General features: G+C 28.5%; 4 protein-coding genes across 4 annotated transcripts; 2 read left to right on the top strand and 2 right to left on the bottom strand.

Moving 5' to 3' along the window:
• Positions 1 to 145: 145 nt before the first annotated feature.
• PmUG01_04028600 (conserved Plasmodium protein, unknown function) lies at positions 146 to 4084 on the bottom strand (the record flags this gene model as incomplete). The annotated part of the gene is made up of 12 exons (XM_029003287.1): positions 146 to 325; positions 564 to 698; positions 997 to 1379; positions 1591 to 1687; positions 1966 to 2004; positions 2216 to 2323; positions 2562 to 2633; positions 2786 to 2876; positions 3036 to 3147; positions 3297 to 3338; positions 3500 to 3548; positions 3686 to 4084. The coding sequence occupies 12 exons, from the start codon at positions 4082 to 4084 to the stop codon at positions 146 to 148; spliced, it is 1707 nt and encodes a 568-aa protein (XP_028859736.1).
• Positions 4085 to 6311: 2227 nt separating this feature from the next.
• Positions 6312 to 7682, top strand: PmUG01_04028500 (5'-3' exonuclease, N-terminal resolvase-like domain, putative; the record flags this gene model as incomplete). The annotated part of the gene is made up of 1 exon (XM_029003286.1): positions 6312 to 7682. One exon carries the CDS (start codon positions 6312 to 6314, stop codon positions 7680 to 7682), a length of 1371 nt encoding a protein of 456 aa, XP_028859735.1.
• Positions 7683 to 8744: 1062 nt separating this feature from the next.
• On the top strand, positions 8745 to 11166 carry PmUG01_04028400 (conserved Plasmodium protein, unknown function; the record flags this gene model as incomplete). The annotated part of the gene is made up of 2 exons (XM_029003285.1): positions 8745 to 10546; positions 10734 to 11166. 2 exons carry the CDS (start codon positions 8745 to 8747, stop codon positions 11164 to 11166), a joined length of 2235 nt encoding a protein of 744 aa, XP_028859734.1.
• Positions 11167 to 12827: 1661 nt separating this feature from the next.
• PmUG01_04028300 (conserved Plasmodium protein, unknown function) lies at positions 12828 to 19718 on the bottom strand (the record flags this gene model as incomplete). Its single annotated transcript, XM_029003284.1, has 1 exon — positions 12828 to 19718. One exon carries the CDS (start codon positions 19716 to 19718, stop codon positions 12828 to 12830), a length of 6891 nt encoding a protein of 2296 aa, XP_028859733.1.
• Positions 19719 to 24019: the final 4301 nt, after the last annotated feature.

Raw genomic sequence — 24019 nt, 5'->3', positions numbered from 1 at the left:
AAAAAGACAAAAAACAAAAAACAAGAACAAAATAAAGGAATAGTTTTGTGTCAAGGATATAAATATTCGAGTATGCTTATGAATGTATATGTATGTATAATATATGCACGCGCATGCCTAATTGCCAACTCGTTGTAGCTTATTTCTAAGCAGATATCTCCCTATCAGAGAATTTATAAATCTTCGGCTTCTTTAACAATTCCTTTTCACGTTCACCTTGATATTTTTTTTTTCTTTTAATCTGATGCAATCTTTTTTCACCATTCTCCATACTTAACTCCTCTCTAATAAACGCATTTTCGCATATCCGTCTGTCGTATGTATTCTGTAAAGCATCGGCATAGTGAAAAAGGTATGTAATGAAATCGGTTTCGTGGTATTTCCTTGTGCTGTGTGTACATATGCACACATATATATATATATATATATATATATACATAATTGTATATATACGTATGATGGGGTTAAATAGCGAGTCATTCATGCTGTTTATTCCTTGCAACAAGCTTGCTCAGCTCATCATATATGAAGGAATTTTCCTTTTAACAAGGACGTACATTTACCTGTTTGGAATTCCTTATTTCGAAATCGTCAAATTTGGGATTGTTTCTTAAAATTCGGACGAATCCTTTATCGTCACCGCATATGATTGTCTGATAAACATTTGAAAATTTGAAATTTTGAAAAATTAAAATAGTCTTAAATATTGTTCGAACGATAAAAAAAAAAAATAAATAAAAAAAAAAATAATAATAATAATAATAATAATAAATCATGCCATGAGGTAAACCGAAGTTTGGGGAAGAAGTAAAAAGGACACGATTTATGGACTCGTGCAATTCGGTTATCCAGTGGATGCTCAGGCGTATAATACATACGTACGCATGCATGTATAAACACATGCATATACACATGTATATGGTTGTACAAACGTAAATCCACTTCACGGACGCATTTTCTTCCACACGGGTAGTCATATTTTTTGAAAAGTAGTACCGTCATGGAGCTGTTAGAAGCAAGGACTTCGACAGAATGACCACACACATTTTCTGAAATGTAATTTAAAAACTCTCCATCATTTAAAGAAAAGAATAAGAGTGCTCCAAAATTAAAATTTTCTTTATCTATATCAGTTTTTAATTTATTGTCTTGAATATTATTATTTAGTATCTTTTTCTTATATAACATATTTTTATCCTTTTCCTTTATCATCTCCTTATCTACAAAGTCATGATGCATGGAATCAGTTCTTGTATCTGAACTATCAACATAGTTAAATAAACTTTCGTATTTTTGTATTTTGTCAAAAGCATTTGAACTGTATAAGCATAGAATCTCGGCCATCAGACTGTGATTACACAAATCAGGATCTCTTAGTCCTAAGGAAATAACATCCGGTTTCCAATTAGCATTGCGCTTGTGTATGATAACGGTATGTTGTGAACATAACTCATAGGTGTGCATATTCATGCGTGCATAAATATATACATACATAGGTACATGCATACACATAAATACATACATACGTACGTACGTACATAAACATATACATGTATTCATTTATATGTCCTTATTGGTAGCAAGCCAAACCTGGAACATATATAGCATACATCTTCCGCAGCATGAACGAATCTAACTCCCAAAACTCAATCAGATCACTTGATATCGTAAAGAACTTTTTACTTATCTAAAAAAAAATAAAGCAAGAAAAGGTACATGTTATTTGGGGATCTACAAAATTGGCTCAGTTAGTTTATACTATAACTTGCTTGCTCAATTTTAGCATTAATTCCCAATTTTTCTCATATTCCCTTTTGCTTTTACAAATGACTTTTTTTTTTTTTTTTCCTTCTCATTTGATTTGTTCTTATTTACTATGGTTAATTTGTTTTTCTTTATTTATTTTGCTTCAACTTTTCTTCATTTTTTGGTCCGTTTTGTTTTTTTCTTTTTGAGAGAGCGTACTTCGTTGTTGTAAACCTTGCCATTAATCGGGGAGGGGTGCTAACAAAAAAATTTTCAGAAAAGGAGCAAGCTGGTAATTATTGTGTGCACATATAAATGTATTCTCTGCATTTTAGCTCACTGTGTGCGTGCCTCTCTTTATGTACATATATATATATATATATATATATATATATATATATATATACATACGTACACTCCCACAATCATATACTCCAATGCGCATACAAGCGCTTTTCTCTCTCCTTACGTCGTAAAAGACAAAGGCTGTCGGCTGAAATGTGTACGTGTTTTTAACTTTCTGTCGTGTCTTCTTTAGTAGGTCATAAATTCTTAAGGAGGAGCCTTCTTGCTTTATCTGAATAAAGGGAATTCTAAATATATTAAAATGATATGCAGCTTTTAAAAAATATATTGCATCCGCTGACCGTGCAACTTGTACATACATATACATATACTTATACATATACATATACTTATACATATACATATACTTATACATATACATATACATATATATATATATATGTAAATATATGTACACCTATGTATGGAACTATGAGAGTTTTACATGTGCTATTTTTCACTAGCATAACCAATAATTTAGAAACGAGCAGTTCTAAAAATTGCATTTCTCTTCTTGGCAAAATCGATATAACAGTTTCAACCTAATAGCAAATTTAAAATATGAACAAATGGACTTGTCCTCACACATACATGTATGCATACTGTACTCATATATACATATGTATATGTGTATATGTACAGGTATATGTATATGTATATATGTGCAATTCCATTAGTATGGCTAAAGGCGTACAAGTCTCTTTCCGTTTTCTATATCGAACAAGGCTAAGGGAATTGTGTTATTTATGGGTTGTTTAAACATGGCCACTAGTCCGTCCGAAACTCTGAAAAATGGTTTTTACGTTTTTACATTTTTACGCTTTTCTCAAATGAAAACCTTCTCAATAAATTTTTTTCTAAATTTCATCATCTCATTTTTCCTGCATGTGCATACGGATCTACTCGAAAAGATGAGTTATTAACTCTCTATTTCATTTTCTAACCTGATTTCCTGAAATTCTTCCTTTATTTCAAAAACTTGTTCATATGTTCTCATGTCCCAGAATGTATATGAATTTGTATTTAAGTTAGCAGCACCTATTCTTCCGTTCGTCTCTTAAAAGGTTAAGAAGTGTACATGGGGGAAGGAAGCACATACAGATCATACGTGGGTACTTACATACACATATATATACGTATGTATGCATAGATATATACATAGTTACGTATATATGAGAATGTGATGAAGAAACATTTCTTTGTACCGCAAAACTCGAAAAAGGCTGGGTGACTCAATATGACTTTTTCTGAGAAAAAAAAAAAAAAAAATCATTCAAGCTCAACTATTCACCTATTTGCAATATAGCTACCTCATTTGTTACGTCTTTTTGCATATTTATCCCCACTACTTTATCAATAAAAAAAAAAAAAAAAAAAATTGAGAAAAGGAAAATGAGAAAAGAAATACCGAATAGAGTGCCAAGTCCCGACGAATTTGTTTTTCCAACTTTTAAATCCTATCCAAATGAAGTAGAGAAAAACGAAATAAAAATATATCCATATGGTAGCGGTATATTGTGCTCTATAATGGGCTATGTGTGTGTGTATGCACTTTTTTTTTTTTTTTTTTTTCTTGGTTTATCCTCCTTGTTACATTGCAATCGATAACTTTACACTGCAAATGTGCAGGAAAAGAGGCATAGGCAACTATTAAAGTGTTGTTATAAGAATTGTACACAATAGTGTGAACAACAGAAAAATTGCTTGGATTAATTTCACATAAAAAGCGTCCATTTACAATATCATAAGCTCGAGATATACCAGAAATTAATAAAACAACAATTACATCGTTTGCTAGAATAATTTCCTTAATTCTTGTTCTTTCATTATTCAAATGATTCAAAGGAAGGTTTTCATATATATCAATTATTTTAATAGTTCTGTAATTAGAACAAATATTTTTTTGTATTATTTTACTCTTATTAATTTTTGATGATAAACATTTTGGGATATTATTTCCATATTTTTTTCGTTCTCGCATATACTGCAGCATTTGAAAAACAAGAAAAGGGAAGACACACAAAAAAAAAAAAAAAAAAAAAATGCAAGCAGGAAAACGAAAATGTAAATAAACAAAAAAAAGAAATATATATATATTAAGGGGCTACTTTTACATGGTATATTTATACATGCATATGTGTTGTAGGTAAGAATGTGTGTAGGTATGTATATGCGTAGGTATGTATATGTGTAGGTATGTATATGTGTAGGTATGTATATGTGTAGGTATGTATATGTGTAGGTATGTATATGTAGTATATGTGTAGGTATATGTGTAGGTATGTATATGTGTAGGTATGTATATGCGTAGGTATGTATATGTGTAGGTATGTATATGCGTAGGTATGTATATGTGTAGGTATGTATTTATTTATGAATGCGGGGATGTATGTACTTTTGCATGTAGGGATGTATATATTTATGCATGTGTGCAGGTACATATACAAGCGGACACGTACGCACATAAAATCGTTAAGCATCATGCTTACCCGTCCATGCGCTCGGACGTATTTATTTATGCATAAACAATTTACAAGCGTAGAAAAAATGTGGTACTTGTGTACTTAAAAATACATGTACAGGCATTATTACAACAAATAAAACACGCCAAGTAAATAATTTGACGAATTTTTAATTATGATACAAAATATTTTAAAATATTAATTCTTAAACAAATTGAAAATTGAAAAGGGGATGTTACGGGCACGTGTATTCATATCTGTATTTATATATGTATTTATATCTGTATTTATATCTGTATTTATATGTATGTTTATATGTATGTTTATATGTATGTTTATATCTATGTTTATATCTATGTTTATATCTATGTTCATGATCACGTATATGCATTTATGTGTTCATATAAGGACGCATATCACACTTGATTAACAACTAACACATTAAAAGAGAAGAGAAATCAACAAATAAAAGGAAACAGCCAATTTAATAAGAACAAAAAAAAAAAATGCAACACTACTATTTTTTTTTTTTTTTTAATAATAATTTTGTAGCATTTCAAGCATTCAAAGTCTCGAATTTTGTACTTCAATTTTTGGTGCCTCCTTATTTTTAGACATGCACGTAGAATTATATTTGCATAGGTATGTATGTGGGAGTATATAAAATTGTTCTTACATTTTTTTTTTTTTTTTTTTTTTTTTCTATATCTTCCATAAAATGCTGCATTATCAAATCTTTTGTTCCATATACATTTTACTTGTCCATTTATTAGTTTTTAAAAAGGGAAAAGAATTTTTATACAATTCTTTGAAACATGTGTATGTACTTGGGAAAAAAAAAAAAAAAAAAAAAAATCTATACAAGCAACAATATACAAAATATGGGATGCTTATTCATTCTGTTATATTACTCGTGATAAGGGAGAAGCAAAAAGGAAAAAATAATACGCAAATACACCTTGCGTGGGTATGTACATATATATATATATATATATATATATATATATTTATATTTATATATATATATTTATTTATTTATATTTACTCAATTACACGTCCATGCCACACATATGTAGGCTTATATCAATGACTGCTGCCATTTCATAAGCATAAGGAAATTACAACACACGAACATGGATCCTCTTACAAACTGTACAGTACAGCAGGGTTAAAAACAGAATGGAAGAAATGGGAAGAAGAGAGAAGAAAGAAGATAGATAATTGGAAAAAATTGCAACACATCACAGGGAAATCCGGATAGATATTTGAAATGGGGGGGAGGGGATGAAAAATAAGAAAGAGTAACGCGAACTCTTTAATCCCGTGTTGGAGCAGCTGGTACTTATTAGCCTGATATGTTCTATTTATTTTGTTTATTTATTTATATATTTATTTGTATATTTATTTATATAATTATTTGTTTATTTATTTATATATTTATTTGTATATTTATTTATATAATTATTTGTTTATTTATTGATATAATTATTTGTTTATTTATTTATATAATTATTTGTTTATTTATTTATTTTGTTTTGTTTTATTTTTTATTTTTTTATTTCAAATTCAGTCGTGCTAACCTATTGTGTGCAGGTATATTTAATACATTCTTTTTTTTTTTTTATTGACGCTTCCATATATTCATTGGTAAAAAAAAAAATTATGGGAAAAAAGCCAAATGAACAGTAGACTGATGTGCCAAGCGACAAACCGAACGTGATATAACAATCGCGGAAAGACCCAGTCAGGGATGCAAAAATGTTCAAAACCTTTTATGTACTATTCCTGTTTTGTGTTAAGTGCTTCATACTGTGCAACAGTAGCAAGACCAACATAAACATGAAGAAAAAGAGTAAGAGCTCCTTGTTCTTTATCCCATGTAAAGTAAAAATTAAAAACAGTGTACTATTCATAAATTCATCTCAAAGAGAGTCTTATAATATGAATAAATCTCTTTATAATCATAAAAATGAGAGTTATTATTCAAAAATTGGTTTACGCAAAAAAAAAGATAAGGAATCCATAAATGGCTATTTGAAAAGAGGCTATACTAAATTATTTGGAAGAAAAAAGAACAAAGAAGGAGAGGAATTAGGAAATGAAAATCAGGAGAATATATATGAAACCTTTTTAATAATTGATGGATCATCTATTTTATTTAAAAACTTCTTTGGTATGCCGTATTTAAAAAACAATAATGATGTAAATCTAAGTACGATATATGGGTTTATACAGTCATTAAACAAAATATATAAATTATTATTTCCAACCTATGTAGTTATCATATTTGACTCGAAGACATCAAATGATGATAAGAAGAAAATATATTCAAAATATAAAATTTTTAGAAAAAAAAATCCTGAAGAATTGTATGAACAACTCAAAATCGTAAGTGAGTTCTGTAACGTTATAGGCATCAAAACTATTAGTTCAACGGATGTAGAGAGTGATAACTATATCGCCCAAATTGTTGAAACCATTAGTAATACAGTGAAAGAGAGGGACCATCTTTCTTGCAATAATAAAGAAGAACTAAAAGATATAGAGGAGCAAATATCGAACATTATTGCAAAAAAAAAAAGACAATTTCGCGTTATCATCGTTTCTAGCGATAAAGACTTATTACAACTTTTAGAATACAATGATGATGCACATAATAATATGAACATTTCTGTGTGTCAACCAAATAGAAAATATCGACTAGTTAATGCGGATTTATTTTTTGAAGAACACAATATATTACCGTGTCAATACAGCGATTATTTAATTTTAGCTGGAGATCAAACAGATGGTATCTCTGGTGTTCCAAGTATTGGTGATAAGACTAGTAAATATTTACTTAAAGAATTTCACAGTATTGATAATATTTTACAGAACTTGCATAAAATACCAAGCAAATTACATCCTATTTTTCTTAATAATATAGAAAATATAAACATATTTCGAAAAATTATTAAATTAAAGTGTGAAACGAATGATACATTAGTATTTGATGAATACAGACAAGGCAGCATAAAAGACTTCGAGGCTTTTCAAAATTTTGTAGATAAGTATTCGCTCCACAAACTACTCAGGAAAAGCATAATCGTTAACTACGTTGGGGGAACCTCAAAGACGCATCATAATTAAGTAGATATGTGTGTGTACGTATGTTTATACGTATGTGTAGGTATACAGGTACGCATATGTATATACATATGTGCACGCATATATATATATATATATATATATATATACTTTTGTATGGCTTAATACGTTTGTGCGTCAAACAGTTTTTTCTTTTTTCCCCCATCTCTCATATATTATCTTACTAATTTTTTTTTTTTTGTTTTTATACGTTACATTTTTGCACATGACGTGTTTGAAGAGGTACTTTTTCCGCATTCGTATGTACATCATTCCACTATATTGTATCGTATATTTTTTCTTCTAATGTATGTATATTAAAGCATACACATGTATGTGCTTTACATGTGCACATACACACCACTATTCTAATCTCCCTTTATAAATTGCAAAACTTTTTCCTTTTAAATATCGTGAGGACGACAAATCCCCTTGTCTTTCGATACCCCACATATAGTGTATATAAAACTGTTCTTAAAAATAAAAGAAAAAAAAAAAAAAAAATTCTGCACGTTCAGATAAAATAAGAATGAGTTTTTTTTTTTTTTTTTTTGAAAAGTATCTGTAATAATAGATCATCTTTTACCTTCCTCTCATTCGTCATGGTAAATTGGGAGAGAAGGTAGGCGTAGAGTGTGTTATACATATACTACGATTAATAGCGCATATAACGCATTATAATGCATTTTTTTTTTTTTTTTTTTTTTTTGGAAGATACAAAGGTTTATACATACTTACATACATACCTATATGCATGTGTGCATACCTGTCTCCATGCGTTGACAATACGCACCTTCGCCCATAGAGTGCTAATTTATATTTCTCCCTTCATCTTTCTAACTTGAGCTACTCCTTCACCTCGTCTCATTTTTCTTTTCGAAATTTTCCTTCACACACATTTGTTTTTCCATTTTATTTGCGCTTTTCGCGTTCATGTGTGTATGTAGGAAAAACGCTCAAACAAATAATTTTTAGTGAAGGTGATCGTTTTTCTTATCTGTGATAAAAGCCCCTCTTATTTGCTCAACGTGTAGGAACAACCCCATATCGTTATCCAAATATACCATGTCAACGACAGACGAGTTAAGCACACTGATACAAAATTTACAAAAATGTAATAACACGAATGAATGTATAAACTTTGACTTAGTTAGTACGATACAAGAATTCTTAAATTGTTTAGATAAAAACGAATTTGAAGATTTGGATAAACGAATAAGCGAAAATGAAAAGGAAAAAGAAAAGGATCACATGAACAGCTTCACATCTGCAGCTATTTTTGTTGAAAACTGTGTAAAAGTGTTTGGCCTAAAAATTGAACATTTACACAATTTAGCTCATAACACATTATATAATATTCATAAAGAAAGCAAAAATAATAATACGAACAAGAAACCATTATTAACATCTTATGAAGAAGAATATTTATTTATTAATGAAATAAGAAATTTAAAAAATATTACTAATGAAAATGAGCAAGTGGAAGACGAAACACTAGTAAAAACTATCCCCTTACCTACCTTTCTTTTTTCGGAAAATGTGAAAAAAAAGGAAAATAATGAAGATAATAAAAAATGTTCGACATCTAACAGCCAAATAATGAGGTTGACAGAGGACGAATTGGGCAAAAAAAAAAAAGAAGCTAATGAAGAGAGTGTAGCTAAAGGAAAAGATAGGAATAAGACGGATATGTCAGATGGCCTAGATAGCGCGAATGAACGCATTGAAGAACAGATTACAGAAATAGAATTGATCGAAAAGAATTCCATAAATTCCCTCAATTTTGATAAAATATTTCTAGAGAATGATGGAATATTACTTCTAGATATCAATGACTATAATATTTTCATAGATGATCAACATGATTTTTCAATTAAGAATAAGAATAGCACAATCTTATTTGAAAAGTATGATTTCTTTTCCAGACATTCTACTTATATATCTTCTAATAATTTGAGTAAATATATAGAACCCAAAAAAAGTGTAGAAGATATTTATAAAATTTTTACTATTAATGACCTTCTATCTGAAAAGCTTCCTTCAGACATATTCTTGTTTAAACAGCATTTTTCTGACTATGATTTCTCTTTAGGTATCTTGAAAAATAAAAAATATGTGTTAAACAAATTTCAAGATCAAAAAAAATATTTTTATATACTTGATGATAATACACACATGGATAATAACAGACCCATACAATTGTTGGAAAAAAATGACATAAATAAAAAGTTACCTAACTATTATATTTTGAACTGTTATAATATAAAAAATTCCAAATATTTTCTAACGTATATGCAACCTAGTCAAATTTTAGATATTATTAAAAGAAACGAGACAGGTTACAGGGGTGATTTGATGGGGGAATCCGCACTATTCTCTCCCCATGAGAATAAACAAAGTGTCAAGGATGCCCAAGATACCACTTCTAACAACGCCAGCAATGATAGCAGCGCTTTCGATGAGAACGCTTCTAACTTGTCCAACGACCAGAAGCTGTTCAACCAAATAAGAATACCCGACATATACATCCAAAAGCTGGGCCTAAATTTCTCGTACTACCACCTAGAGCCATTACTGTACTATTTGATAAAAGACTTGAAAAAAAAAAAAAATGTGGAAAAATTTTTTTCTATTAGCTTTAGTGATGAAAATGCTAACTACGATTTTGACATATTAAAAGATGATGAATACCAAGAGGGAAAGGATTTGGAAGGTGCGACCGTTGAAGAGAAGTTAACTATGGATAATTTCATGGATGCGCGATCCTTAAATGATGATATAAACGATGATCTTCCCTTAGAGGTTTTCTATAAGAAGGACTCCGGAGATGGGTTTTTTGTTCCATTCGACGAAGATATCCACGAGAGGTGAAAAAATCAATTTTCCCAGTTTAGACAAATACATACGTACATGCATGCATACATACATAGATAGATATATATGTACACACTTACGTACATCTACAGTTTATAGTTCATAGTTATTATATTATTTTATTTTTTTTACCCTCCCACCACATTATACCCCCATTTATTAACCTCTCACCCTTTTCAGAGTGAACAAGTGGAATATATTCCTCGAGGAAAAGCTTGAACTCTTAAGGAAACAGCCACGATACGATGTGGATATTTATAAAAAAAATATCATCAATTATACTATGAATTGTGGAGATAAAATACCATTTACCAATCTCATAAGAGACAAAGAACAGTATCAAATTTGCAGAAATTTCTTAACAATTCTTATGCTAATAAATACGGATGTTTTAAATATAAAAGAGATAAAACGTAACCATGGTTTTTCCAATGATGTTACTAACTATGAAATTAATATAAAAAAGGAAAATGTTCAGGAATATCTTAGCGCTTCTAAACGATTTAAAAATACTAGTTTTGCCATAAAAGACAAAAAAAGAAAAACTGAATTGAAAAATGGAAACAAGGACATTTATCCCTCCAAAAGAAAAACTGAAGCGAAAAATGGCTAGCTAAAAAAAAAAAAAAAAAAATTTTGCACACACATTTATAATAAGCGATTGAATAAATTTTCGGATGAGCTGATTTTGCGGCTAATTTTACAAAGTGAAAAATGACAAAGTGAGATGATGACATAACTCCTCAAACGAGTTTGTAAGAAACGACCACTCATTTTTCTCGTCATCCCTTACAATGCAGTGAATATCCTCTCCCCCTTACTACAGCGAACTCGTAAGAAAGGAAAAAAAAAGAATTTACACGGACAAGCACATACATACATACATACGTACATATATACATACATACATACGTACATATATACATACATACATACGTACATATATACATACATACATACGTACATATATACATACATACATACATACATAATACAAATATACATACATACATACATAATACAAATATACATACATACATATATACATACACACATATTTACATACATACATACACACATACTTACATACATACATGCATGCATATATTTCTCGTAAACCTTTTTGAGTAACAATTGACTGCAAATTATTCTCCCCCGAAGCTAAAACCTTGTCAGTTGCATCTTTTTTATTCATTCAGTTGTTTATTTGCCCCATTTTGCTAATTTTGATGTCTTTTATCTAGTTTATTTTTTTTTGCATATTTTTCTCATTTTGTTTATTTTCTAAAATTTATGAATTCTTAATTATCAAATATGGGTGCAAAGAACAAAAAAAAAATTAAGCAGTTAAATTTATAACGGATATTACACATACATATAAAAAGAAAAAAAAAAAAGAGGAAACACTGAAACGAAATAGCCTTCCACAAATTAATAATAGCATAGTATAAAAAAAAAAAAGAAGTACAAATTCAAACATCAGTTAATGCATGCTTTTGTCTAAATAAATGTGGGTTTTTCCAAACTGCAATGAGGCAATTTATTAAACCAAAGATACAAAAAAAAAAAAAAAAAAAATAAAAAAAAAAAAATAATAAATAAACAGTAATAAACAAACAGTAATAAATAAACAGTAATAAATAAACAATAATAAATAAATAATAATAAATAAATAATAATAAATAAACAATAATAAATAATAATAAATAAATAATAATAAATAAATAATAATAAATAAATAATAATAATAAATAATAATAATAAATAATAATAAATAAATAATAATAAATAAATAATAATAAATAAATAATAATAAATAAATAATAATAAATAAATAATAATAAATAAATAATAATAAATAAATAAAGTACGAATTATATAGGGCACGTGGGTATAAACACACATATGAAGCATACTAATCTTGAAAATTCTCATGCTCACATTTCTTGCGTACGGAAGTATATTCCGTTATATAAATAAAATTCATCCATAAGAACATGCACCCACATGTATATCACGCGTTCGCACCTTACTACGCAAGGAAATATTTTTACACACTTATGTATTCGGTTCGTGTGGACTTAACATGCATGACGCACACGCAGTTTGTGTATATCCAGGTATCTGTCTTCATATCTAATGGTTCCATTGGTTCATGTACTTGTCCAACTTGCCTAATAAACAGTCTGTCCACTAGCCTAACTACCATTTTATCCGCCAATCTTACCACGAACATTACCTCCAGTTTAGTCTAACTGCTCACACACAAGTGCTCTATTTCATTTTAAAGAAGGACAAGAATAAACTATACAAAAGTTTAAAGATGTCCGTATACCTAATTTCGGAATAAATATAATTGTTTTTTAACAAATAGTCAAAGTTAAAACACTTTTTATCAAATTCGGTTTTATATAAAAAATTATCTTCCAAAGTGCATGTGTTCGAGTCATAAAATGTATGTATGGGAATGGCAGAAGTCGTGTTGATTTCTCTTTTCTGTCTTTTAAAAATATTGATATCAAAAAAGATTTTTTTAAAAAATATTTTCAAAATACCTAAAACTCCAATAACATTACAAGCATGATGTTTATCTCTTGCTAATTCTAAATATATCTGTAATATATTTTTTAAACTATCTAATTTATTATTTTCTAAAAAAACAGCTTTATAATAAAGAGATTCATGATTATGTTCACCTGAGTTCTTTATTAAATATTGTAATTCTTTTCTTTTACTTTTTATAGTAAATTCATCACCTTCCCTATATTTTTTAATTAAATCAATACTTGACTTTTTATATCCATAATAGGCTGAATATATATCATAGTATTGTTTGCACACATCACAGTTTTTGGAAAAACTCTGAATTTCATGAAATATATTTGAAGAATATTTCTTCTTGTAATAAAATATTTCTTTTATGTCTTCACTCTCTAGTAAAGTGGAATATCTGTTAAACTGATTATCTTGAGCATCTGTCGTACGCATGATGTTACTACTAGTTTCCCTACGGTTCTTGCCTTCCATACTTCCATTTAATCGCCTTTGTTTTTCTTCTTCCAACTTAATTTGATAGTAAGACATGGGTTTGTAGTAACAGTGCAAAAATTCCGTTGTTCGGAGGTGCTCCATAATGGTGTTCTTAACCTGTTCTATCCTCCTAATTTTTCCTTCGTTGTCCTTTTCCTTCTTTATTTCGTTTAGTATAATTTTGTCATAATTTTCGAGTAACTCCATTTGTCTGTGTTTCTTTGACAGATGATACGTGTCGTAGTTGTACAAATTTTTTTTTTTGCTCGTTTCGTCATTCATGCTTTCACTCACGCTTTCATTAGTGCCTTCATTTAATTTTTCGCCTTTTTTTTTGTGCTCATTATTCACGTATCCATAACTTCCTCTGTCCACCTTGCCCTTTCCCGGAGTATCACTACTACTCGTGCTGTTATATTTCTCTCTTTCCTGACTTCCACTATTAGCAGTAATAAGTCCCTTGTGTTTAATACCTTCCAATGTATTTATATCCTTCATGTAATACCAGTTATCCTTTTTAAAGACAGCACCCCTTCTTCGATTTCGATGCAACAATTCTTCTCTCAAATTATGACAAAATTTCATTTGAACAAAAACATTTTTTTTTTTTTTTTTTTCAAAAATGTTTGATATGATCATAGTGCAGCTTTTTAAAATTGAATTCCAACTGACTGTTGAATTTCTCTGAATGGTATATTTTACCCCCTTCTCCTTGTTGTAAATTCGTTTTATTATTTGACCACTTCCGCTGTTGGCTGCACTACCATTACTGGCTGCACTTCCACTTCTGGATTCACTACCGCCCCTCTTCTCCTTGCTGTCCTGCTCCATGCTTAAGGCCAACCTGTATTTCTCCACGTTACTCTCAACAATGGTGTACTTTTCCATAAATACCTGCATAGTTTGCCTTTTCAAAGTCCACAAAAAAGAAGCATTGACATTATTAGGATGATCTCCTAACTCGGACAACATAATAGAAACTAATAAGGAACCAGTATAATCCTTAAACTGATAATTTCTCTTTAACAATTTTGTTAAAGCATATAAACGATCATTAAATAAACCAATGAAATGAAAATGCTTCAACGTTTTTTCACATTTTTCATTAAATGATTTATAATTCGGATTAACTCCTTTCAATATTAATATATTTTTATTATATAATGAAATAATATTTCCATTCTTCGCTGACATATTATAATATTTATACGACTTTTTAAAATTTTCTATTTTATCATCATTATAATCTTTTAATTTTATACCTATATCTGTACCTGAATAATAATGCCCTAATAACATCTGTGATATATTATCTCCTTTATCTGCTGCCTTTTTTAAATAGTATCCAGCTAGTTCTAAATTTTTACTCGTCCCTAACCCGAATTTGTAAATATTATATTTTGCTAAAATGTTTTCTAAACTACCTTCGTTGTTTCTTATTGCTTTATGAAAATATTGCTCCGCATTTTTAAACGCTTTATTAGCGTCTTTGCTTAGGTCATCCATGTACTTTTTAATAACCTCATCCTGTTCCTCAAAAATATTATCGTCCATCTGCTTACCACCCTCATAAGTCTGACTGCTAGAACTATGACTGTTATCCCCGCTTTGCACGTACTCCCCTTGCTTGTCATTCTTCTCCCCCTCATGCACCACATGTGAAGTTTTGATATTTGACCCTATCTTATGAGCACCATTTTCGTAAGTAGTGCTTCCTTCCCCCCCTACATTTGTACTTCCATACTGCGCAGACGATTCCGATCCATCATAAAATGTAGATGATCCATCAAAGAAAGAATTCACATAACTGCCCTGTGGCATATCTCCCATATATTCCTGATTAGAAGATATATTTGAAAAACCGTTTAGAGCATCATCATTCAATCCAGTGGATGTACCTTCGTTTGAGAAGGACACTCTATTTACATTAGACATAAGTGCGTAATGCTCATCTGTGTTTTCTTCTCTTCTGCCTTCCTTCGTATCACCCCTTTGACCCTGTTCTCCTCCTCTAGACGTACTTTTTGCTTCTCCACTTTTTTTCCCATTCATGCTATTCTTTCCCTCTGTTTGACCCAAGTCCTTTGTTTCTTCATACAAATCGAACACGCTACTGCTTCCATTGCTTCCGCTACTACCAACGCTACCCTTCCCCGCGTTGCCTGACTTCTCACCCCTTATCATGTTGAGCAATTCATCTCGACTCATGTTCTTCACGATCTCCTCCTTCTTTGCAAACCTTTTGTACTCATCTAAATAAGCATATCCAGTTGACAAGGCGGAAGTGCTATCTCCCTGATCTGCAGCTTTTTTCCAAAACTCAAAAGCTTTGACTTCATCTCTTTCGACACCTATACTTTCATTTCCTAAATAATATATTTCTCCTAATGCTGCAAGAGCATAAGAGTTTCTGCTATCAGCTAATTTTAAAAAATATTCAAACAAATTTTTATTATGATCTACAGTGTTATGTATTAGATGTCTATGTTTTTCATTTATATATTCTTCATATAATCCACTCTCAATTGATGAAGAAGATTTTAACGATTCTACAACTGCTCCTAATATATTACTTAGTAAGTAATTACATGATGTTAAAAAAGGAGAAATATTATTTTTGATAACAGAATGTTCATAATTTTTCTTATCATAAGTAAAATCAAAATGATCTTTCAAATATATATTATTCATTTTATTTTTATATTTTAATCTCATTATATTATTAGTAAATGCTAATTTACTATAAAAATCATCTTTAGTTGATCCTAATGAATACGAAATAATTTTTGATTTTATATTATCCCCTACTCGTGGTATAATCCTACTTTCATCCGATAAAAAATCATAATTTCTTATGATATTATTATTTTTATAATAAATATAAAAAAAGCTATTAACAGAACTATCATTCATATCAATAATATCATCATTTATTTCTGTTGTAATAGAAATAGAAGAATTATTTACAAAAATGGGTAAATTTATATGATATAATATACCACTCAAAAAATTACATAAACCATCTTTACCTTTTCTAATAAGTTTTACTGAATAATCAATGTTTCTAGGAAAACCATATGGGAATTGTAACTTCCCATTATCATCATTTATTCCTATTAAATATAGAAATGCTAACACACACGTTGCTTCACTTTTTAACTTGTCTGTAAATTTGGTCCTCAACAATTTCAGCTGATCGTGTATTTTATCCTTCATCTGGGTAGCCGCAGGGGTGTATATCCCCAGATCTATCTTTCTGTACATTTCCCTAGGATTGGATACCTCCTTTGTCTGAATGTTCCCCATTTTACCAATACCACCGCCATCATTTCCATTTAAAATGATAAATCTACTCAAATCGTCCCGCTTCATGTGGGAGAACATCTCCTCTCTTGTCCTAGGCTTTTCCCTCAAGTGATCCACACCATTTATTATGTTCTGCTCACTTATCTCATAATAGTTCGGCAGACCATATTTCTCTTCAATATATTGTAACATGTCTGTTCTACTTCTACATTGCAAATGATTGTCGTAAAAGTTACTACCATCCTTATATTTCATAATTGTTAGTAAATATTCATATATTTTTTTAAAATTTATTTTTTTTTTATTGTTTATTTGATTCAAATAAGAAAAGATATCTTTTGACGGATTAAAAATCAATGCGATATTTCTATCCATATTTTTGTTAATAATAAAACCATCTTTTAGTTCATATTTATTTTTATAATTATTATAATCATTATTTAAATTTTCTCCAGATAAATTAAGAAAACGGTTTAAATTCTTTATTATATAATTATTATATTTTTTAAGATTTTCATTACCAGATAATTTATAATACGATTCTAGGATGTTATTCCATATATCACTATCTTCCTCTCCAGCATCTACATTCTTCTTCTCTTGGTTTGGAGCATATTTGCTCTCATCATCATCTGCATCTTCTACTTCGTCTCTTTCTATGTAACCACTTTCCATGTCCAAGCGATCGTTCCTCATTTCTCCTTCCTTACTCACGCTATCATCACTACTATTACTACCACTGATACTATCAATAACAGTACTGCGCGTGTTACTCTGAAGGTTATCTTTCTCTTCGTTATACATGTTTACATTCGCACTACTATGAACATTACTCTTAGTATCACCCTGCTTGTTCGCGTTTCCATGGGTTCCACCACTCTCTGCACTTCTTCTACACGAACTTGCATGATCACCCTTAAGCCCTCCATCCGTTGAACATTGTTCCCCTTCGCTGTGCATATTTTCATATGTACTATTATTCGGGTGGTGATATGCTCCCTTCAATTCAACTTGTTCATCTCCTCTCACATAGCCTACGGCCGATTCTGGCACTTTCTCCGCTTCCTCCTTCTTGGAATCCGACATGACCTCAGTATTAGCAATATCGGTTGCTACATCGATCGCTACATCGGTTGCTACATCGGTCGCTACATCGGTCGCTACATCGGTCGCTACATCGGTCGCTACATCGGTCGCTACATCGGTCGCTACATCGGTCGCTACATCGGTCGCTACATCGATCTCTTTACCAATTACCGCTTCCTTTGCCGCTTCTTTTACCACACCGGACGCTCTGCTAGGCACCTCCCTGACCTTTGCTCCACCCGCGGCATGTTGCATCTTATCGAAATAATATTCATTATATAAGTTGTTCAACAAATGAAGCAGGAAATCCTTGAAGATGGAAAATATTAACGTCATTTCTGCTTCTAAGTAGTTGACTTTAACATCAGAGTTGGTCTTAAATTTGTATAAAATAAAATTATTATTTAATTTTTTTAATTTTTTAAACAATTGGTTATTATCATCATGTATTATTTTATTATACCATACCTCTTCATCTATTAAATATTTGTGCTTTTCAAAAAAACGATGATTATAATGAGAAAAATATGAATAGACAAAATCATTGAAATTTTCGAAGTTATACATATGAGAAGGATAGTACCTTATCGTGTTATTAATTTTAAAATTGTATTTATTATAACTGTCCAAAATTTCTAATAACGAAAATTTATTTAAGTTGATATAAAATAAGAAATTTTGTGAACTCACTAAATTTAAAACTAATTTATAGGTATATTTATAGGAGTATATATTATTCCTATCATCAATGTAGAATACATAATTAGTTTTATCAAAAGATGATTCTACTATTTTAAATGTATTGTACCAACGAAATAATGAAATAATAAAATGTTTTTTATATATATTCTCTTTAACATCATATTTTAATACCATTTTCTTTTCATTATAAGACGGGATATTACTAATAGTACTATACTTAACAATTCGAATTAAGTATTTTAACGTATCGTACATCTCTTTATTCATCTTTGTCATCAATGAATATTCTTCTAACATGTTCATATACGTGTAATTCCTCCTGCTGTTCAAGCTTCTAATAACAATTTCGTCAATAATGCCATCATAAATTTCGATTCTATCTTGAAACTGTGCAAGGAAGTTATCATTCCTGTGCTGTTCGTTACTGTGTTGTTCGTTACTGTGTTGTTCGTTACTGTGCTGTTCGTTACTGTGTTGTTCGTTACTGTGTTGTTCGTTACTGTGTTGTTCGTTACTGATTTCCACTGAATTCGTGGGCATCCTCTTATTCGTCTTATCATCATCTTTATCATCGTTAAGATCGCTACTGCTAATACCATCTTCTGCATGCATACTATATGTTTTCCCCTCTTCGTTAATTTCCTCTCTGCTCTTATGACGAATTTTCCCTCCCACACTTCTTTCCTTCCTATCCTCTTTCGTTCCTTCACTTTTTGAGTTGTAAAAAGTATTATAGCTTTTCTTTTCATTATCATAATTTTCATTTTTTCTCTTCCTTTTTATAATATCTTCTTTTATATCCTCTAACTGAATACCTTCTTCTTTATTTACCTTATCCCTCTTATTACTAGCTGCACTGTTTTTATACCGTGCTTCATTTGCCTTGTCTTTCAACGGATTCCCATTGCGCTTATCATAATTGGCATTACTGCTTTCGATTTCAATAAATATATCTTTCTTTTCATTGGTATAGTATTCGCACTTTATTATAAATAGAAAAAATGAAAATGTAAGTATAACGTAAAAGACATTTTTAATCATATTTGCTCTGAGAAAAATAACAACGTGAACAAGTTAACGTAATTAGAAGGAAATTTTGAGGAAAATCAAATTACAAGAAAACAAATAGCAACGTGGATAAGTAAAGACATATATAAATCGCTCTTTTTTTTTTTTTTTTTTTTTTTTTTTTTTTTTTTTTTCTCCCTTGCTTCTTTTTTCCAGTTGTGTTTTGTTAAAAGAAAAAAATAAAGTACTTGAATATCAAAATTACAAAAGAACAAAAAAAAAAAAAAAAAATTTAATTAAGTTTTCCGTTTACGTATAAAGGGGAAAAAGATATAGTCCACTTGCATACACACGAACGTGAAAAATTTAACAAATAGAACGCTCGTTAAAAGTTAAGCATGTATATACATACAAAATGAAATGAAATGAAAAAAACATAATAAAATACAAATAAAATACGATAAAAGATTAAGTGCTACACAAAAATGGTAATGGGACTAAACTATCAAAATATAAAATAAAAAGAGTAACATGCAAAGTGTGAAATGAAGATGGTTAAATGAAAAGCGTGAAATGAAAATGGTCAAATGAAAAGTTACAAAATCGGAACAGGAACGAACTCCTCAAATAATAAAAACAAAAATTGAGTTGTTTTTTACTCTTTAAAAACAATTCGCATGTACAGTAAGTAAAATAATAAAAAAAAAAAAAAAAAAAAAAAAAAAAAAAAACGGTAATGGAAATAACGGCAAAAGTAATGGAAAATGCGTACATATACATATGTACATATATACACATACATATATAATATAGATGGATATATATATATATATATATATATGTACGTATAATTTTAAAAAATATTAAGGAAAAGAATCAAAAGGACGATAATAAATCGTTTGCTCGGAAGGTGTACATTATATATATATATATATATATATATGTATGTATGTATATAATATATATACGATATATATGTGTTATGCCATTTATGTACACGTATAGTATATACATAAATGTACATAGTAGTATGTACGTATATTTATACACTATTCCTTTATCAATATTTGCTATTTTTTATAAATGAAAAACGAAAAAAGAGAAATGCATGAAATGTTTAGCGTGAAAAATGAAAAGTGAAAAATGAAAAATGAAAAGTGACAAATGAAAAATAAAAAATGAAAAATAAAATGTGAAAAATGAAGGGCAAAAAATAAAAAATGATCAGTAAAAAGTGAAAAATGAAATTTATTAAAATGAAAAATTAACTACAAAAAGCAAAAATTTAGCAGTGCAAATACGAATATTTTGTATTTTTCTTTTTTTTTTTTTTTTCTTTGCTTTCCTTTTAATGAAAAAATAAATGATGCAAAACCAAAAAAACATAAAATAATTGAAAAAATTGTAAAGAAAAAAATGTGAAATGGCATGTATTATGCGTAAATGTGAATATGTACATATATATAAATATATGTATGTACGCATAAAAATATATATGATATACTATGTATACATACATAAGATGTATATATAAGTTTTATATATAGTAAGTATATTACTACGCATTTATAGTATGTATACCTACTACGTATTTACAATTATATATATTACGTATTTATAATTATACCTACTACGTATTTACAATTATATATATTACGTATTTATAATTATACCTACTACGTATTTACAATTATATATATTACGTATTTATAATTATACCTACTACGTATTTGCAATTATATATATTACGTATTTATAATTATATATACTACATATTTATAATATGTATTTCTACTACGTATATATAATGTATAAATGTACATACGCGAAACAACCCTCATTCAGCAGGAAGCAGACATTAATTTTCAAATGTGCATGCCATTTTACTTTAAAAAAAAAAAAATAATAATAATATTATTTACAGTATTATACAGTTAACATTCTGGGCAGTCTAATTATATGCATTTATTTTTTGTTTTTTGTGCATATTATTTTATTTTTATTTTTTTCCTTTTCTGTCGAACGGAGGATGATTACAAAAAACATGTCTGTTTATTTAGGAAATAATTGCGTAACAATACGTAAAAATGTTTTGCCGTAGTATTGATACTTCTTGTATATATATTTCTTACTCACAAATGTTAAAATGTAAATTTATGTGTGAATGCCTATATCAGTGTACGTGCATGTGTGAACGTATATGTAGTAATATTCATTCATTTATTTATTTATTTATTTATTCATTTGTATATTATATATATATATTTTTTTTTTGTACGTAAACTTTTTTCAACCAATTAAACAATAATTTTTTCCCATTTTTGAAAAAACATATCAAAAGGATAAAATTCTCATTATATCTACAGATGTAATAACTGTTGGTAACACAAATATAGACTTGTTTAGTTATAATTATTTACCTTTGTATAGAATAGACGAGTGACAAATGACGAAATGATTTACTTTTCCAATTTGTAAGTTTATCATCCACATGTACAAATACATGCATATATATAAGTACACACATGTGTGATACATAAACTGTATATATATACGTCGATTTTATGTGAAATTCACTTAAGCTTTGCTTTGTGTAACTGGCACAAATTATGTATTATTTAAACAAACAAATGTTCAATACAACTCAGGAAATATATCATGATATGTCATATAACAAAAGCATATAGCATTTCTTTTTATTTTGAGGAAAAAGACGTATAAAAGTCTTTTATCAATAAAAATATAATATTTATAACGTTTTGTATTTTAACCTAATATATCATGCATAATATATATGAACAAAATTAAGATTAATTATATCTAGTCTTAAATACTTACATTCATATTCGAATATATATTTTTTTTTTTTTTCTTGAAAAGATTCGTAAAACATTATTGTGTGTTTTAAACGGAATAGAAAAAGGAAAAACGAAAATTGAAATAATAAATGTGAAAATAAGTTTTTAAAGGTATAGAGAAATAAACAAAAGGGAGTAAATATAAAAATTAAAAAGATCAGGTTAAAAAAAAGACTAAATTATATACAGTTAAATCGAATAAGAAATATACTTCCACATAGCTGTATTTTACATATAGAAGAAATAGAAAAAGAAGAACAAAGTTCTGAGATATAGCCCCATTTGTATATATACATACATATAATATACGTAATTATATCTAAAGGGGAACTTAACAGATTTTTTTTTTTTTTTTCCCCCCTCCCCCTAGTTACTGTACTAGATTTTTTGCTCTACATATTGAACATTTTACAAACGCTTAAACATAAATATTACATATGCATTTTTATATATACACGTAAAATAATATATACAATGTTTGTATATATATTCCTGCGCAATTTTTTTTTTTTTTACCATATATTTCAACTTCCTATCAAATAATAATTGCCCAAATTTTTTTTCTTTTTCTTTTCTTAAAAGTAATGTTTGTAACACTTATCCCTAATAATACGCATAGGATAAATAAAAAAAAAAAATTGAAGTGTTCTGATTTTTTCTAACATTTGTAGTATTTGTAATATCTATACATTTCGCTTTTAAAATTGAAAATTTTAATTTAAAAAATGAATCATAAATTGCAAAATTTTTTTTTCTTTTTTTTTCAAATATTTTTCGTTGTATTTTCAACTTTTTTATAATTAGTTGTTGTTTGTAATCAAATTTATTACTTTATATACTTATGTACACACATAGGCTAAAATTGTGTCATTTGCTGCCTCCGCGATTCTGTAATGAAAGTTATAAAATCCCTCAACCATAAAAAAAAAAAAAAAAAAAGCAAAAAGATGAAGTGAAAAAGTAAAAAAGTGAAAAAGTAAAAAAGTGAAAAAGTGAAAAGGTCAAAAAGTAAAAAAGTGAAAAAGTGAAAAAGTGAAAAAGTAAAAAAGTGAAAAAGTAAAAAAGTGAAAAAGTAAAAAAGTGAAAAAGTAAAAAAGTGAAAAAGTAAAAAAGTGAAAAAGTAAAAAAGTGAAAAAGTAAAAATGTAAAAAAGTAAAAATGTAAAAAGGGTAAAAATAAAAGAAAATCAAAAAAGGAAGAACAAAAAACACAAAAAAAATTGAAAAAAGCTGAAGTATGAATAGAGAACTTCCATAAATTTCTTTTTTTTGAACTCTTTATTTTTTTTTTTTTTTTTTAATTCTCATTTATATGTTTTACGTAATTTATATAGTTAGATTGGTGTAAAAATTAATATTTACATATGATGCTCTTATTCATTAAATGATTTATAACTGACGCACTCTTTTCTTAAATCGTTCATTAACATACTTATTTTTTTATAACATCTTATGTATAAAAATATATATACTAACA

Source organism: Plasmodium malariae (assembly GCF_900090045.1).
Source record: "Plasmodium malariae genome assembly, chromosome: 4".
Lineage (NCBI taxonomy): Eukaryota > Apicomplexa > Aconoidasida > Haemosporida > Plasmodiidae > Plasmodium > Plasmodium malariae.
This window is presented reverse-complemented; position numbering and strand designations above follow the sequence as displayed.